Source organism: Cervus canadensis, chromosome 5 (genome assembly GCF_019320065.1).
Source record: "Cervus canadensis isolate Bull #8, Minnesota chromosome 5, ASM1932006v1, whole genome shotgun sequence".
NCBI lineage: Eukaryota > Metazoa > Chordata > Mammalia > Artiodactyla > Cervidae > Cervus > Cervus canadensis.
The window spans coordinates 35,981,504-35,999,489 of record NC_057390.1 but is presented as its reverse complement, the minus strand read 5'-3'; the positions used below and the strand labels follow the sequence as shown (position 1 = coordinate 35,999,489).

General features: G+C 40.3%; 1 protein-coding gene across 2 annotated transcripts in view; it reads right to left on the bottom strand.

Moving 5' to 3' along the window:
* The window catches only part of EML6 (EMAP like 6), a 277,140-nt gene that overhangs the window by 170,011 nt on the left and 89,143 nt on the right, over window positions 1-17,986 (bottom strand). For both annotated transcript variants that reach the window (XM_043468569.1, XM_043468567.1), the window contains exons 3-4: window positions 5,298-5,457; window positions 1,549-1,647 (exon numbers count right to left, since the gene is read on the bottom strand). In XM_043468569.1, coding sequence (XP_043324504.1) covers window positions 1,549-1,647; window positions 5,298-5,457 — 259 coding nt within the window. The remainder of the gene's footprint in view (window positions 1-1,548; window positions 1,648-5,297; window positions 5,458-17,986) is intronic.

Sequence of the window (17,986 nt, the reverse complement as noted above, 5' to 3'; positions counted from 1 at the left end):
TGACAGGACTGAGGGACTGAACTGAGAGCAAAAGGAATTTTTAACGTGTGTGTGTTAGTCACTCAGATGTGTGTGACTCTTCGCAACCTTGTGGACTCTAGCCCACCAGGCTCCTCTGTCCATGGGATTCTCCAGGCAAGAATACTGGAGTGGGTTGCCATTTCCTTCTCCAGGGAATCTTCCCAATCCAGGGGTCAAACCTGGTTCTCCTGCATGGCAGGCTGAGTCTTTACCAGCTGAGTCACCACTTCTGTCCATTTAATGTGTGCATTCTGTGTACTGAGTCACTTCAGTCATGTCCAACTCTTTGCAACCTAAGGACTGTAGCCCATCAGGCTCCTCTTTCCATGGGATTCTCCAGGCTAGAATACTGGAGTGGGTTGCCATTCCTTTCTCTCCAGGGGATCCTCCCAAACCAGGATCGAACCTGGGTCTCCTGCATTGCAGGCAGATTCTTTACCATCTGAGCTATCAGGGAAGCTCATAATTTTGGGGTGCCCTTAAAAGGACAGTTCTCCCTAGATGAGTATACCATTCATATAAAGAAATCTTTTAGCGTTCACATCAAGCAAGAGGAGGTGAATTTAATATTTAATTAGGGCCTCATTTTTCATGGAATTATATTTTGCAGGGGCTTCCCAGGCAGTCCTAGTGGTAAAGAACCTGCCTGCCAATGCAGGTAGATGTAAGAGATGTGGGTTCAACACCTGGGTTGGGAAGATCTGTCTGGAGGAGGGCATGGCAACCCACTCCAGTATTCTTGTCTGGAGAATCCCATGGACAGAGGAGCCTGGTGGGCTATGGTCCATAGAGTTGCAAAGAGTTGGGCACACTGAGGTGATTTAGCACACATGCATATTTTGCAGAAATACAGAACTAGGAATCAACGTAAGATAGTCACACAGGGTCATTTTCTAAAATTAGAAAATCAAGATGATAAAGTAGTGAAATTATTTTAATTATTCCAGACAACTAGAGAAATAGATTTCCAACTAGCTAATGTACATGCCTGCTTCCTATCCCATCTTTCCAGCTATGACTACATAGAATTATCATCTGTGATCACAATGACTTCAACATGAATGGTAAGGAGACCACAGTTAAATTCCAGGTTCTCAAATATAACAGAATCACACAGTTGTCATCACATTCATTTGAAATTCAAACATATATACTGGTAAACATATCTCTGTGAATATTACTTTCTAACAACTATTTCCATTTCTAGCTGAATACATCGAAATGGTACATATAGTTTCAAATTCAATTCTATTTTTATTTTACAAAGCTAAGTGTCAGTATCAAAAATTTATTTTACCAACGAACGGCAGTAACAATTTAAAGTATCTGATCACCAGAAGTGATCATGCCAACATAGCTACTAATCATAAATTAATTTTCTTAAACAGTAAGTTTTTAAGTTGAATATGGAAGGAAAATCGACATGTGGCAAATTTACCTTAAAAATTATTACAACTTTGAGAGCTACATCACAGATCCCCCACAGTAATGAAACCTGCATGGCTTGATCCAACAAGGTCTTCTTACCCGGTCAGAGTGGCCAGTGGCTGAGGCCAGAAGTTTTCCCTTTCTCCAGTCCCAAATGCAGACTGTGTTTTTGGCATCCAATCCCACAGAGGCTAAACGCTAAGAATAAGAAGAAAAATTTAACTCCAGAAAAATGATGGAAAGATTTCCTATTATCCATGCTGTCTTTCAATGAATAGTTCTTATTGCCTACTGTGGGCCAGGTATTGAATTTCTTATGGGAAAAAAAAGATTTCTCAAAACTAAAGATATCAAAGTAGATACTTTTCTATTAGCATATAATAAAATTTCAGTGACCTAAAACCTGCAACTAATTTAACATAATAACAAACATAACAAACATGCAAAATCTCATGAAGTCTCTGATTCATCAGTGAAAATCATAGGAACAGAACTAGAAGGGCGGGCTTAAATTTTTTTTAATTGGTTTTCAGAGCCTAATATGGTTTTAAGAGAGTCTAGGATTCTTTAGCCGAAAGCTTCACCAAACAGTTAAAATGAATGGGTCTGACAAACATAAGGAGGATAAATCCCATTAATATTATCTTCATTCTTAAGTTTCATAATTTCATAAACACTTGAAGTGACTAGAGAAGGATACATAAGTTTAGTAAAAGTAACCTGATACTTCATCTCCAAAACTAAATTCTTTGGGTTCAGATCAGAAACTTGTCCTGGAAGGGAAAAGAAATCCAAAACCCGTGTATATACAAAATCAATAGCATTGAAACACATATTAGTGACACCAAAACTGGAGTTTCTAGTAGAACAGCACTACTCGGAAAAACAAACAAACAAACAAAAAAAAAACAGCACTATGTAACAGAGAGAGGTCTGGGCTGGGAGTAAGCAGATTTGGCTTCTCTTTTGACTTCGTGATTAGCTAGACACGGACATTAGAAAGTTAACTAAACTCCTTAAATTTCTGTTTTTTTCAACTGTAAAATGAGTGCAAAGTATTTTTTTCTGTCTACAAAATACTGTTGTATGGACTGTTAAATAATGTGAAATAATGAAAAATCAAAGAGTTTTTAAGACATCACCACCCAAACAAAAGAGTATGTGAGCTTACATATTTCACTGAGTATGCATGTATATGCATATTCAAGCAATGAGAGACAGCCATATATGGCTAAATGTATACATGTGTTGTTATGCAGGAATTAGTCAGTTTTTTCACTAAAGGTGACTTCCATTAGGAATATTTAGGATTAAAAAATATACAGCTGGAGGGTCTAAAATGGATTCTTAATGAAAGCAGGTCTTTGCTGTAATTTTCAATTGAGAGTTCCAGCAATAGAAACGATTCTAGTACATGGTTGCATTTTTATCTATACATGAAAATTTGGAGTGGGTGGATTCCATTCAGCTTATTTTTTCTTTTCTCTTTACTTAAATAGAAAAGTAGTTAACACAAACATGGGCCCTAACGTAAAACCCACATAAGAAATGTGAAAAAGATTGAGAAAAAGCCAAAAGATATCTATTCTGTTCATTTGCAGTGACAGGCCCTATTGCTACTCGAAAAGCATTTCTATTGCCTTTTGTTGCTCGTGAGGTGACAGGCCATTTGTCACTTTCTAAACATCACTCAATTTTAGTGAACTCTGTCCAGGGAAAAAGTAGATCTGAAGTCATAGGCATCAAGAAGCCATGAAATCCATCACAGCAAACAAATAGGAGAGTGTTTTTCTCAACTGACAGTTATGCAAGTACCATGCAGTCCACCCCTACCTGTACCTTCAACATGGAACCTAAAAAAATAACAAGGATTCTAGCACAAAATAACATGAACAAAAAACTAAAAGTTACAGCTGGACCTCCCTCGGCTGCATTACATTTTCCCTGTGTGCTTCAGAACAAATTTTGATAAAGAGTGTTTGTTAGAAAAACAAAATCAGATTAGAGAATGTGCACGTGAGTTCACATCTAAGCAGTCATCTCCACTTGCATATGCATTCTGATAGATTCAACCTAATCAGGAAGTCAGTAACTGCAAATCTGAATAAATGTCACTACTTAGCTATTTCTCTTAAGACCCGGATATAATGGAACTTACGTATTATTTTGATTCAATTATGAGATTACAGAGTAGTTAAATCAAAAACATACACCAAGGGGTCTACATGTGTACTGAACCGAACGGAACAATCACTACTCTCTCAAAATAGCAAGAAACACAAAGTTTAAAAAATGACCCAAACCAGGTCAAGTCCTATAATCTACTGAACTGCCAGCAAACTCTCAGTTTGGTCAATTTTCTATGAGTAACTTCACAGGTCTTTCTACATTATGAGTGTTCAGTCACGTCTAACTCTTTGCAACCCCACAGACTGTGCCCACCAGGCTCCTCTGCCCATGGAATTTTCCAGGCAAGAATACTGGAGTGGGTTGTCCTTTCCTTCTCCAGGGGATCTTCCTGACCCAGGGATCAAACCCACGTCTCCTGCATTGCAGGTGGATTCTTTACCACCATGCCACCTGGGAAACCCAATATGAACTATAAGAGAAGTACCTCTGAAATTTACCAAAAAAAAAAAAAAGACTGAAGGAATTAACTGGCATAAATACAAAGGGTGAAAGGGACAGAGGAAGGGTGTCTTAGGAACATGGAGAAGGCTAGAAGAAAAGGCACGGCTCTAGTGAGGAGGTGAATGCAGGGAGAGCCAGGAATGAGGTCTCTGTATTTCCAGTCCCTTCTCTGTAACGTATTTTTTAAATTGAGATATAACTGTTATCTATTAATACATGAATAAATCTTTTCTATCAAGTGTTGCTGAAGTCCAAGGAAAGAGAGTCACTTTGTTGGAAGGGGAGACTGGGAAGACGTCATGAAGACCTTATGAAGGGTCCTGGAAGAATGAGTCACTCTAAAGGGCAAGGAGTGTCAGCAGGGCACTGAAGGTGGAGAGGGCAGCATGAGAAAGGGTCTGGAGGTGCCCAAGTGTCTGGTCTCATAGAGGAATCTACTGACATGTCCAACTTGACCGCAGGGGAACAGTGAAGACAAGGCCGGAAAAGCTGGTTAGCAGAGAATGCCCAGCCACAAGGTATGGACTTCAATCAGGGGGTACTCCAAACTTTTCTTGTTTTTAAGTAATATTCTGACACTTTTTCAGTTGGTGAAATGCATTAGCAAGAAATTGACTGTGTGGAGGAGACTAGTTAGGAGATTACTGGTGGCAGGGAGAATGGGAAGAAGAGAATGAATGTCAGAGTCACTGAAAAGAAACTAATAAATACACATGATCAGTGACTGCTTGAATCAGAGGCAGTGGATAGGGAGCTGGAGTTAGAAGTCACCTCAAGGTTAAAGAGTCAAAGAGAATCTTGTCAGTGAATTATTAGGAGGTGATGCTATTTTCTGAAACAAGGGGAACGGAGGAGATGCTCAGGGCTGGAGGTCTGTGAAAAAGGTTTGGTCTAACCCTCGTTCCAAACAGGAAGTTAACAAAGGAAGACAAAGTACAATCACTGAGTCACTATGAACCCAATGAACATGAGTTCACTTTCTGGAGGCTTTTTAACCAAATGGTGAGATTGGGGGAACCAAAACTGGACCCTATCCAGAGGTGGGTGTCAGTGGCATGAGCATAGAAAAGGACCAAACAGGTGAGGGTTCCAGGAGGCTGACAAGGGAAGATGGGGAGGGCTGACAGACTTTCAGAGCCTATAGGCTATGTTCATTATAATTCTAGGTGACTTGTGTGAGGTTGTTAAGGAAAAAGAAAATGGAAAAAGATACATACCTGTCCATCTGAGTCAAAAGTCAGGCAGGCGACTCCATGTGTGTGGACATCTTTAAGAATAGACACAGTTTGGACATTATAGGAATCCCATATACATATATATGGCTCCTTCCCAACTTGGCCAGTCGCAACGAGAGTTTTATCTGGATGTAAGGCAAGGCTGAAAAAGAAAAAGGTCTCTTTCACATTATCCTGTTGAGCAAAGCTAAAAAAAAAAAAAATTGATTATCTTTTATCCACATTTCTAATTTTAATCTAAGAAGATAATCCCAAGACCCAAAGACATTATTTAGCTGATTGGTCTAATAGAAATATTTAACTTTGGTGAAGAGAGGCTGAGCACAGTTTAGCTATCATTTCATCAGATTTTACCCACTTGCTAAGCTTGAAAATCAGACAACTGTTATAATTCTATGATTAGAAAACCTACTATATTCTATAATTGCTTTATGTTATGATATTTACTTACTGGTTTTGAAAATATTACTCAGCTTTCAAGTTCTTTTGACTTTAAATTGAAAAAAAAAATGCTGTTGCCAGGAGAAAGTGCACTTCACAGAATTAATTAAATCTGCTTGCAGAAGCTCCAGATACCATCCTTATTAGGATTTCAAAGCGTGGAGGGGGTATCAGAGTCAAGTGCTGTTTCTGTATCTGCTGCCATAGATTATGTATTTTAAATTAAAATCTCTATTTTACATAAATCACCGTGACACCAACAAAACTGCAAATTACTCTGCCTGTGGTTTGTACAGAATTTTTCTTATATTTGTAGTCCAATCAAAATAAAACTTTGTCAAATGCCAACTGGAAGTTCAAGGACTCTGTAGCAGTCAAGAAGGAGAAATGTAATCATTATTATGCCTGGATGAGAAATCAGTCTAATGTTTCAAATTCATTGTGCAAAGAAGTTGTGCCTTTCTAAAAATATGTGTTGGTAATTAAAAAAAAAAAAAGAGACCTATAAAAATAAACAAGCAGATGACTGTTTACACAATAAGCAAAAGTAGAATTATTTTTCTTTTCAGTTTCAACATCTGTCTACACAACTAACAGAAGTAGATTTTTTTCTCCCCTGTTCACCTTTCAGCTTGACTTTTATAAGAATATACACTCTGAAATTGACACCTCGATTTGCACGTTGGCTGCCCCTCACTACCTCTAGTTCCTTGGACGTGCTACTTGATCTCTTTTGTCCTCGGGTTCCTCATCTATAAAATGGAGATAATATATGAAAACAGATGATGCAATGAAAATAGAGCATTTAGCACAGAGTAACCATGCAATACAAGTTTCATTATCATCATTATTTGTGAAACTGGCAAGGGAAAGATACAACCAACATACACATGGTGCTCCTTTCAGAAACCATCTACTTTCTGATTCTTTCTTTGCTCCATGTGTAGCACACCCCCACCCCCACTTCTGCAGCCACCAAGCCCTATAGCCTGCTCTGGGGTCTCTCACCCCGCTGTGCTCATCTCGTGGGTCTCCCCCGTCCTCACTATCAGCCCTCCCAGGCCCTTGGACCCTGGTGCTCGGGTGCAGCAGGTCTTCTCAGGAACTTCCAGTGCCCCCATCCACAGGTCTTGGTCCCCTGACTGCCTCCTGAGCTGCCTTCCAATGCACCATTTGCCCTCTCCCTACGAGGCTGGATGCTCGACGAGTTTTGGTTATCGTTTTTTCTTGTTAGGCAAAGAGGATAGAGTTGGAGCTGCTCTGAGGATGAGCTTTGTGGCTTGGCTGTGGTGTGGGGAGTGAGTGCGGGTCCAGACAGAGGGGCCGGAAGAGGGTGGGCTGGGAGCTCTGACCATCGGGGGCGTCTCAGAAAAATCAAGCAAGACGCTTCTGCAACCACCACCCTCCCCAGAAGCACCCAACCCCATCTCACGGTCTCACACGATCTTGGGAGAGCTGCGGAGGCAGAGGCGTTGGGGATGAGAAAAACCTGGGTGCTCCTAATGCCAGCGAGGACGCTCCAATCAGAAAGGAATCTGGATCTCACCTCCCATCAAGCAAATCTCAATCAGCCTCACCTGCCTCCCCTCCCCCAACCCTGACGCCGAGTCACAGTACAGGGCACTTCCCCTGGGGGCCTGGCCAGGCACTGGGGACCAGGCTCTGACCCAAAGGCTGTGCATGGCTGATGCTGCCTGAGTTCAGAATCTGGGAGTGAAACGCACACAGGCAGGCTGAAAGTTGATCACCTTTCAAGAGGAAGGACCCTGAAAGACGTGTCCAATCCCATCTTGGGCTCAGCAACCCTAATGCACCATCTCAGGGCACATCCTGGGAGCCTGTTGTTCCCCTTAGAAGGAGTGAGGTGTCTGGCATTCATCCTGGGAGACTGTGGCCACCTCTTCCTCAAGCCTTTCCCTGAAGGACCCCTCAGGGCACTGCTCTCCTTTCCCACCTGGCCCACCAGCTAGCATCCTGCAGTGGGGGAGCGGGCCTCTCCAGGCAGGGCCTTCATCAGGAACTGGGCTCCTCTTGTGAACTCTGTCAGGGAGCTCATGGGCCTGAGCCGGGCCTGGTCTGGGTGGGGGAGGGTGGGGTTTCCCAGGAAGACAAACGAGGTGCAGGTGACTTCACAGCTTTAGTTGTGGTGGGAGTGAACGCAAGACCTGACCAAGGGGCAGAGAGAAGAGGATGGGCGGGGATGAAGAACACCTGGATGCCCCAAGTCTGAGTTGGCCATCTTAATGCTCGCTGGAAAATATCCCCAGGGATAGTTATAGCGAGTAACATAAAAATAAAACACAGGTTAGAGCATAGCCTTTTCACAGTATGTGACTCTTCAGTCAGTTCAGCCACTCAGTCGTGTCTGACTCTTTGCGACCCCATGGCCTGCAGCACGCCAGGCCTCCCTGTCCATCACCAACTCCCGGAGCTTACTCAAACTCATGTCCATTGAGTTGGTGATGCCATCCAATCATCTCATCCTCTGTCATCCCCTTCTCCTCCTACCTTCAATCTTTCCCAGCATCAAGGTCTTTTCTAATGAGTCAGTTCTTCACATCAGGTGGCCAAAGTATTGGAGTTTCAGCTTCAGCATCAGTCCTTCCAATGAATATTCAGGACTGATTTCCTTTAGAATACACTGGTTGGATATCCTTGCAGTCCAAAGGACTCTCAAGAGTCTTCTCCAACACCACAGTTCAAAAGCATCAGTTCTTCAGTGTTCAGCTTTCTTTATGGTCCAACTCTCATATCCATGACTACTGGAAAAACCATAGCTTTGACTAGACAGACCCTTGTTGGCAAAGTAATATCTCTGCTTTTTAATATGCTGTCTAGGTTGGTCATAACTTTTCTTCCAAGAAGCAAGCATCTTTTAATTTCATGGTTGCAGTCACCATGTGCAGTGATTTCTGGAGCCCCCCCTAAATAAAGTCTGTCACTGTTTCCACTGTCTCCCCATCTATTTGCCATGAAGTGATGGGACCAGATGCCATGATCTTAGTCTTCTGAATGTTGAGTTTTTAGCTACCTTTTTCACTCTCCTCTTTCACTTTCATCAGGAGGCTCTTTAGTTCTTCGCTTTCTGCCATAAAGGGTGGTGTCATCTGCATAGGTGACTCTTGGAGGCTTTAAAACATTTTAAGATTGTAGAACACTTTGTCATTCATCCATTCATTCAAGAAATCCTTATTTAAAAAACTATGAAATGTCAGGTGGTGCCATAGATAACATAAACAGAAAATACACTGCCTTTCTTTCAAGAAGCCCATCTTAAAAGGAAGGACAGACAAGTCCTTGGGCTGGCCAGGGCAGCCTTGAAAGCCCTTTTATTTTCAGAGGGCATCACTGACAATTATTAGCAGGAAACAACATCAATAGCTTCATAGTTTAAGAAGGTAACCCTAGTAGCAGTGAGGAAGAGTGGAAAGAACAGATGGGTAAGGTCTATTAGGAGAGGAAGCAGAGAGATCAGTTCGACACTAGGTTGAGAGTGAGGTGAGACAGGGGTAGATGGAATGGAGAGGATGAGTCAAGAGATGTTTAAAGGAAAGACAGAGAGAAAGGTTTAGGATGTTTGAGGCCAAGGAAAAGCTTGAACATGTCAAACCTGACAGTTTTTTGCTTAGGCAGTTGGCAGCATTACAGTTTGAAGCCTGCAAGCCTGGTCCTGGGAAAACATGGCCTTAATTCCACTTAGTCTCCAACAAAGAGACTCTCCAGGTTACACCACCCCTGAATTCCCCAGGGCTATGAAGAAGAGGATTTGACTAAGCTGTCTTTTTCAGGACAGCAGGGGCCATTTCCAAAACTCTACACGGTTCCAACATCATGGCAGAGTAAATTAACAAGGCACTTGCTGAAGAGGAAGTCACTGAGCCAACAGTCATGGCTGCCATGTTGCCTCCCCCTGCTGCTAACTGGCACAGATTCCACCCCGGGGACTGGAAAATAAAGAGGGGTGAGCGTATTTCCCCTACATGCTCAGGCACTTTCAAGAGACACAAATGAAACTCACTTTTGCTGTGATTACAGCTTCTAATTAAAATGCTTGAGAGACTTGGTAGATTTAAGGGGTTCTAAAAAACCAACAGTAAAAAAAATTGCTATTCTAGGCAGTTATCCTAACCATAATTTTGTGATTTCCTAACTTTTTTCATTCCTTGAATGAAGGAAGAAATGAAAAAAAACAACTTTCAACAAATCTTCAGAGAGGCCCTCAAAATAATTTATCAGTATGTTATCCAACTAGCAGTGTGACCCAAAAACATCCCATTATGGACTTAAAATGTTTTTACTCTGGTTTTTATTATTCTTTTCATTCATCTTAAAGCACATAAATTTATCACATTTATTAAATTGTCCACGTTGAATTTTTTTTTTTTTGCCAGAAGTTTTTTTTAACAGTTCTTTAAACCACCTCTTCCCAGCCCATGATAGCCCATTTACACAAGTTCCTGTTTACCGTTTGAATACATTAAGAAAATTACCCACTTCTTCTTTTATAAGCCAAGTCTCTGACCTGATTCTCTGGCTTGCAAGCAACACTGCAATGACTCATAGTGTTCCTATTTATCCACCTCCACGGCAAGAATAGGGCGAACAGACAACCAACTCTATTCACTTTGCCATTACTCCATTAGCTTCCCAGAAACCTCACTTCTTCCACCTTAGTAACAGAATGATAGCATCCGCGTATCTTTTAGAGCAGAGCCAAGTGGCGTTTATTTTGTCTTGAATTTGTCATATAATTTCAACAGCACTTTTTAATCCTCCTAAGAGAGTGGGGCGGGGAACCCAGCAAACCTTAATCAAAAGACTTTCAAGAATGTAATACATGTAAGGTATCAGTAATGGTGCAGTTACAGAAGCAATATTTTAATAAGCAGGTTTGAAGCTTACCATCAGGTATCTATTCACTTCTTCTCACATCTCTGCATTTAGGAATTCAAGAATTTCATGAAAAGTCATTTTGAGCAGGATTTGCTTTCATCTAACTCCAAACATGTTTGGAATTTTAGTTCAGAAGCGTTTAAATGACATAGACAGATAGATATATTAATAGATATAGATGCAGATTCCAAATTGGCCCCCTACTGCCTACTTCAAAACTGCTCCTTGCTTCTTTTACAGAGATGCCCTAAGACTAAGAAGCTACCCTAAGTAATGCCTTTGGATCAACCAACAGATTAAAGAGGGTCAGTCTCCTTATCCTATTAAGGGGCCATGATGAAAACGATCCTGCCTTCTGAATTCCTTTTGACAAGATTTCATCAGAATCAGCCGACTGTTGTGTTATTCCATGAAGAAATTACAGAAGTGGAGAGCACCAGCATGACACAAAACATCTGGTTGACTCTGGGCTTCCCAGCACCTTCTTCACCATATAACAGGGCTGCAGTTCTTTCTGTGACTAGTAGTACTGATGCTGTTTACTTATACTTTATGTCCATCTTCCACTTGAGGGCCCATAAATCCAAATCTCTGCTTTTCTAAGAAAACTGGCACACTACAAAATTTGTAGATTATTATTGCTACAACAGCAATGTCACAATGTTAAAACTTTCAGAATTGACTCCCTTTTGCTGAGGGTCTCAATACAATTGAGGTCTTATTCCACACCTACATAAAAAGGTTTGGTGTCCTTTCCTTGGTACTCAGTTTATTGTATACATGGCAACAAAAAAGGGATCAAGCTTTTAAAAAACTGCTTTTCTCTGTGCATATATCAATCTAGTTCCATTGGGAAATCCCATTTTCTGTTGCCATGGCAATAGAAAGCACTGCAGAGGACTTTCATCACCCTGTCTGGGAGAAGGAATTGATTGGTTTCTCCAGCATGCCGAGAGGGCAAAACCATGTCTTTTTGATGTCAGATAAAATGAGGAAGATTTCCCAATATGTTGTGTGAGGAGAAGATGAGAATTAATAGAGTCATGAAAAGAGGTAGCTTTAGGAGCTGAAACAAAAAACTCTCATCAACACTAATCAGTCTCAATTCCTGAAGGCAAAAAACTATATTTGAGTACTTATTCCAAGTGCAGCATTTTAAAAAATGTTCATGATTCAGACTTGACTTTTTTAAAGCCTTACTTCATTTTTGCCCAGGTTGCTTCAGGGATTTTCTCAGTAATAACTTTATATGTTAGTAGTGTTTCTTCCCCACAGTAGTCTCAGGAAAACATGAAAGCCTTCTCCCTCCTTTCCCTGAAAATAACCCTGAGAGAATTTTCCAGTGTTGATGGTAGAAGTGCATCAGAATGATTAGGCTGAACTGTCTGAGGGCGGTGGGCGGGGGAGGGCGGCTACAGCTTTCTGAGCTGAAGAGGAAGTGACCCAACCTCAGTGGATGTTCATCTGTGAGAATGAAAAGGCAAAGGAAGGCTCTTTTAAAAATAGTGGGCTGGAGGCAGTGGGACCTCAGATGAGGGTGGTTGTGCTCAAGTCCTCATCCCCAGAGATGCGCTTGGCACGAGGGTACCACCCCTGGGGCTGTGATCTCACCTGACACCATGGATCTCACCTGCCCGCCATGTGGGCCTGGGCTGGACAAATGGAAGGGACAGCACCGTCAACAGACCACCAGGTCTACTACCATGTCCCGAACTGTGCAAGCCTCAGGGTACCTATACAATCTGTGGCTGAGCAATGGTCTGTCAGATTAGACTTCTCACAACCTTGATGAGTGGTACATCCAATAAGAATAGATGTGATTTGGAAAAATAAAGACACACAATATTATATCTTTCATGCCAAGTGTTGCCATACTTGTATTGGTATGGAAACATATTCTAGCAATACCTTAATGCCACATAAAAGAATGGCTAAGAGATCAGCGGTACGGCTTTGCCTGAGATCAAAGCATGCAGCAGCATGCTAGAGTCAGCAAGAACTGATTGTTAAATTTCAGCAATCTTGCAAATCAGTTGTTAAACATGGCCACTGTTAATAATTACATAAACCTGCAGCTAAATAAATTATATTAACCACAAAGGTAATATACACAAAAACTTATCACTTCCTAATTATGTTACTATTACCTATAGTCTTAAGGTTATTAACTGTCAGCCTATCCAGCTCATACAGACAGAACGATGTGCCTCTCTCTGCACATCTCTTTCCAACTGTTTTCAATGATGTCACCTTAGTGGTTTGAAATCAGCCAGGGTGGGAGTTTTCACATCATGGAAATCAACAAATGCTACAAATCAGGGCTTGATTTGTTGTTTTTTCAACTGTCCAGACTTAAGACATGGATAAAATTTTAATAATGTGGAATATACTTAAAAGTGTGTCGTGTCTATAGCTGTGACATTATGAATAACATGAACAATTAAGAAAATAGTTTTGCAATATTTAAAAAGTAGTATCAATTAGCAAGGAAGTCGCTCACATCACTGGCTAATGATTAAAGTTCTGACATAGATTTTTGTTGTTTCACTTTTTTCTTATTAATATAAACAAAATATCAACTCGCATTCATGTAAAGAACTATAGACATTTGTCAGTGATGTGAGGGACTTCCTTTCTGAACCAGATAGTAATAAAGTATTTATTCCTCATCTGATTTTGTCAAATCAAGGTTGAATTGCAACCACAGGTTGGCCACAGATACAAGAGGTCATCAAAAATCAAGGAAAGAATTTTATTAGAATTAGCCACATGGGATTTATAGTGTATTATATATTTTATTATTATTTTGTAAATTGTGTGCAACACATCATTTATATCAGTAAAATGTATAACAAACTTATGAATGTATATGCATACATACATTTTCTCTTGGAAAGCCTGTTCTTAAGCAGTTATCCGTACATCACTGAAGCATATCTCCTCTATTTACTGGCATACAAGTTTCTCACAAATCACCTTCAGGAAACTATTCAACCTCTCTGTGCCTCAGTTTCTCACCCATAAAATACAAATAATAACAGTTCTACCTAAAAGAAGGTAAGCATTATTGTAAGGATTTAACAAATCCTAAAGCAATCCCATTACTTCATGGCAAATAGAAGGGGTCAAGGTGGAATTAGTGACAGATCTCCTCTTCTTGGGCTCTAAAATCACTGCGAATGGTGACTGCAGATATGTAATCAGAAATTGACTGCTTCTCAGCAGGAAAGCGATGACCGACCTAGACACACCTAGTGTGTTGAAAAGCAAGAGACATGACTCTGCTGACCGAAGTCCCTATAGTCAAGGCTATGGTCTTCCCAGTGGTCACATGTGGTTGTTAGAGCTGGACCGTAAAGAAGGCAGAGCATCAGAGAATTGATGCCTTCAAACTGTGGTGCTGGAGAAGACTCCTGAAAGTCCCTTGGACAGCAAGAAGATCAAACCAGTCAATCTTAAGGGAAATCAACTCTGAATATTCATTGGAAGGACTGATGCTAGCTTAAGTCCAGTATTTTGGTCACCTGATATGAAAGCCAACTCACTGGAAAAGTCCTTGATGATGGGAAAGACTGAGGGCAGAAGGAGAAGAGGGCATCAGAGGATGAGATGGCTGGACGGCATCACTGATGCAGTGGGCATGAACTTGGGCAAACTTCAGGAGATGGTAAGGGACAGGGAGGTCTGGTGTGGTGCAGTCCATGGGGTCACAAAGAGTTGGACACGACTGGGCAACTGAACCACAACAAAGCAATGATTAAAACAAGAGTGCTTACAACACAGTAAGCAGTAAATAGATGCGTGGCTATTATTAATTAACTGCCATGTGACAGACTGCTCAAAACAGACACATGTGGGACCCGTGGGGGTTGACAGGGAAAGTCATGTACATAGAGAGCTATTGTGATGTATCCTCCAAAATTTAAAAATAAGACCACCTTCTGAGAATTAAACTGGTAAAAACCACATAAATGGATGACTGGTTATCTAAAGAACTGATACAAAGGAGAAGATATCCTAGGCAAGAAGTTTGAAAATTGTATATAGTCATGATTAACAGTCAGAGAATCTGGACTCAAATAGTGAAATCAATAAATATGAGTAGAATGTTAATAGAAGGGGAAGTTCTACATAAAGCCTTTATAAAAGGGAGTCAGAATTAAGAAAGTAGAGTATTGGCATAAGGATAGACATACAGATTGATGGAACAAAATTGAGTCTATCAATAGACTTATATATTTGTCTGGTCAACTGACTTCCAATGAAAGCATTAAGGTAACTTAAAGGGGAAAGATAGTCCTTTTAAACTAAAACAACTGGACATCCACATAGAAAAAAAAATAAACCTCAGCATTTATCTCTCATCATCCACAAATATTACCTTAAATGACCAGAGATCTAAATGGAAGAACTAAAACCATACAGCTGATATAAAAACACATATGAAAACCTTTGTGACCTTTGAAAGACAATCATTTTTAAGAGAAGAAACAGAAAACATTAGCTGTAAAAGAAAACAATTGATAAACTGGACTTCAAAATTAAAGCTTATGCTCTTTGAAAGACACCATTAGGAAAGTGAAAAGTGAAGCCATAAGGTAAAGAAAATTATCAAAGAACTTGTACCTGGTACAAAAAAAGAAGGCTTACACTTCAATAGTAAGAAGACAACCCAACTTAAAATACAGCCCAAAGACTTTAAGTACTGTCAAAGACAACTAAACTGGAAAAGGCTGACAATACCAAGAGTTGCTGAGGATGTAGAATAGCTGGAATGCACACACATTGCTGATGGGGAAAGTCACTTTGGAAAGTAGTTTGACAGTTTCTTATAAAGTTAACCATACAGTTATCATATGACCTAACAATGCCACCCCTAGATATTTACCAAAGAGAGACAAAATATCTCTAAATAAAGACTTATGTACAAATATTCATAGCTGCTTTATTTATTATAGCCAAAAATTGGGATAACTCAAATATTCATCTACAGGTGAATGGATAAACAAATTATTATATATACAATGGAACCATTTTCAGCAATAAAAAAGGAATGAACTAAGTACTGATACACACAATAACATGGATGAATCTCAAAAATATTATATACTGGGTGAAAGAATCCTGGAGCATTCAATGTCACTAAATATCTTCATCATACAAAGTTAGGAGCCAAAAGACACTGTCTATTGTTGATGACTCCAAAAATAAAAGTGTGAAAATATAAAAGTTACAAAGGTAAATGTTAACAGAATTAAAAATAGGAACTCTTTGAGGAGGACATGAGATGGGACGTAAGAATGGCATCTATGAGCTACATCTTCATGTGTCTTGAAGTTGATCATGTTTAAAACAGATAAATCAAGAAAAAGCAACTGGGGCTTCCTTGGTGGCTCAGGGGTAAAGAATACACCTGCCAGTGCAGGAGACACAGACTCGATCCCTGAGCTGAGAAGATCCCACATGCCACAGAGCAACTAAGCCCATGAGCCTCACCTATTGAGCCTGTGCTCTGGAGCCTGAGAGCCACAACTACTGAAGCCCGCGTGCCCTAGAGCCCGTGCTCCACAAGAGAAGCCACCACACTAAGAAGCTTGTGCACCGCAACTAGACCAGCCCCACTCACCGCAGCTAGAGAAAAGCTTGTGCATCAGTGAAGACCCAGCACAGCCATAAAAATATTAAAAATAGAAAGAAATAATAATTAATATTGTTTAGCGATGTATAGGTAATCACCAGAAAGAACAGTCCTAAGAATTAAAACTGTCAAGAGGGAGGGGACGTATATATACCTATGGCTAATTCATATTGAGGTATGGCAGAAACCAACACAATATTGTAAAGCAATTATCCTCCAATTAAAAATAAATTAGAATAATAAGAATTAAAAGTGTTCTTTCGGAAACTGCATTGGGGATGTGGAAGGGTGGAGCAGAAGCAGTTCTTCGTTATAAGGCCTTCTGTAATTTCTTATTTGTGTGTCAATATAACACATTTGATATAAACATAGAAATTAAAACAGATAAAAACAAGAAAATAGTTACAGAGAAATAAAAATTGATTAACTTATGCAAAAAAGACCGCATCTGGTAGTTGAGAAGTCTTCCACAGGCAGGAAGTAGGAAGGGATGTCTGGTGACTATATCAGATTTATCAACCCCCAGATGTTCTCATCAAGTATAATTGTCACTGATAAAATGAATTTGATCAGCATGGTTAGTCTTACAATTCATTCTCTGAAAAATGAGAAATAATGCTTTAAGATTGTAACACACCAATTTGGTAATGAGAACGCTGACTAATGAAAGGGGTCTGTATGAAACCCAGCTTTCTGAAGCTATTCATCTCTTTTTTCTTCTTTAAGTAAGGAACATGACTCAAGCATTGAGGGTTATATTTGGCAGAAGTCCTGTTAATTTAGGATAATTAAATATGCCAGTCATGTGTTTTAGTAAGGTCTACTTAAATACTTCAGAGAAGTCATTAGTGAATCCATCTGGTCTAGTGGCTTCGCCAGATGGCAAAATGTTACTATACCTCTGTCTTGTTCTTGGAATATTCTACCTCTATTGTATCATAGCATGCAGTTATTTTCTGAGTAGGCTGTAATTTGCTAGTTTACATTATCAAAGAATCTGGAAGGTGGAAAGCAAGCCTGACAATTGTGTCACATCCTGTCAACTGAGCCACAAGATTTCAAGGCTGCATTAAATGGCCTGTTTGTTCTACTGTTAAATTCAAAGTGATTTCATCATTTCTGCTTCCTCAAAATGCTCTACATTAAACACTTCAGATGGTGCTCCTTTCATGACTAGAGAGTCAGAACCACTGGGAGAAGTAACCAGCTGTGTTTCATGAGATTATATAATGCTTCAATATGAGGAGAATCTTGGAAGTGTTTCTTCTAGGGAGATAGTCATCTAAATGGAAAGGTGACCAATTTTGATTCTTTAAAATTACAGAATCGTGCAATTTTGTGAGAGTGCCTTAAAATCATAACCTTAAGTTGTTTTGGTTTTTTGACCATGCAGAGGTAACCTTTGACTCACCAATTCCCTAACCAGCTTGGTCAAACCACCTATGCATGTTTGCTTAGTTGCTACAGTCGTGTCCGACTCTTTGTGACCCTAAGGACCATAGCCCTCCAGTCTCCTCTGTCCATAGGACTCTCCGGGCAAGCACACTGGAGTGAGGAGCCATTTCCTTCTCCAGGGGATCTTCCCAACCCAGGGATCCAACCCAAGTCTCCTGCATTGCAGGCAGACTATTTATCATCTGAGCTACCTGGGAAACCCTACAGAGTCCTATAGTAAAGTGAGAGTCTGTGAACCAAGAAA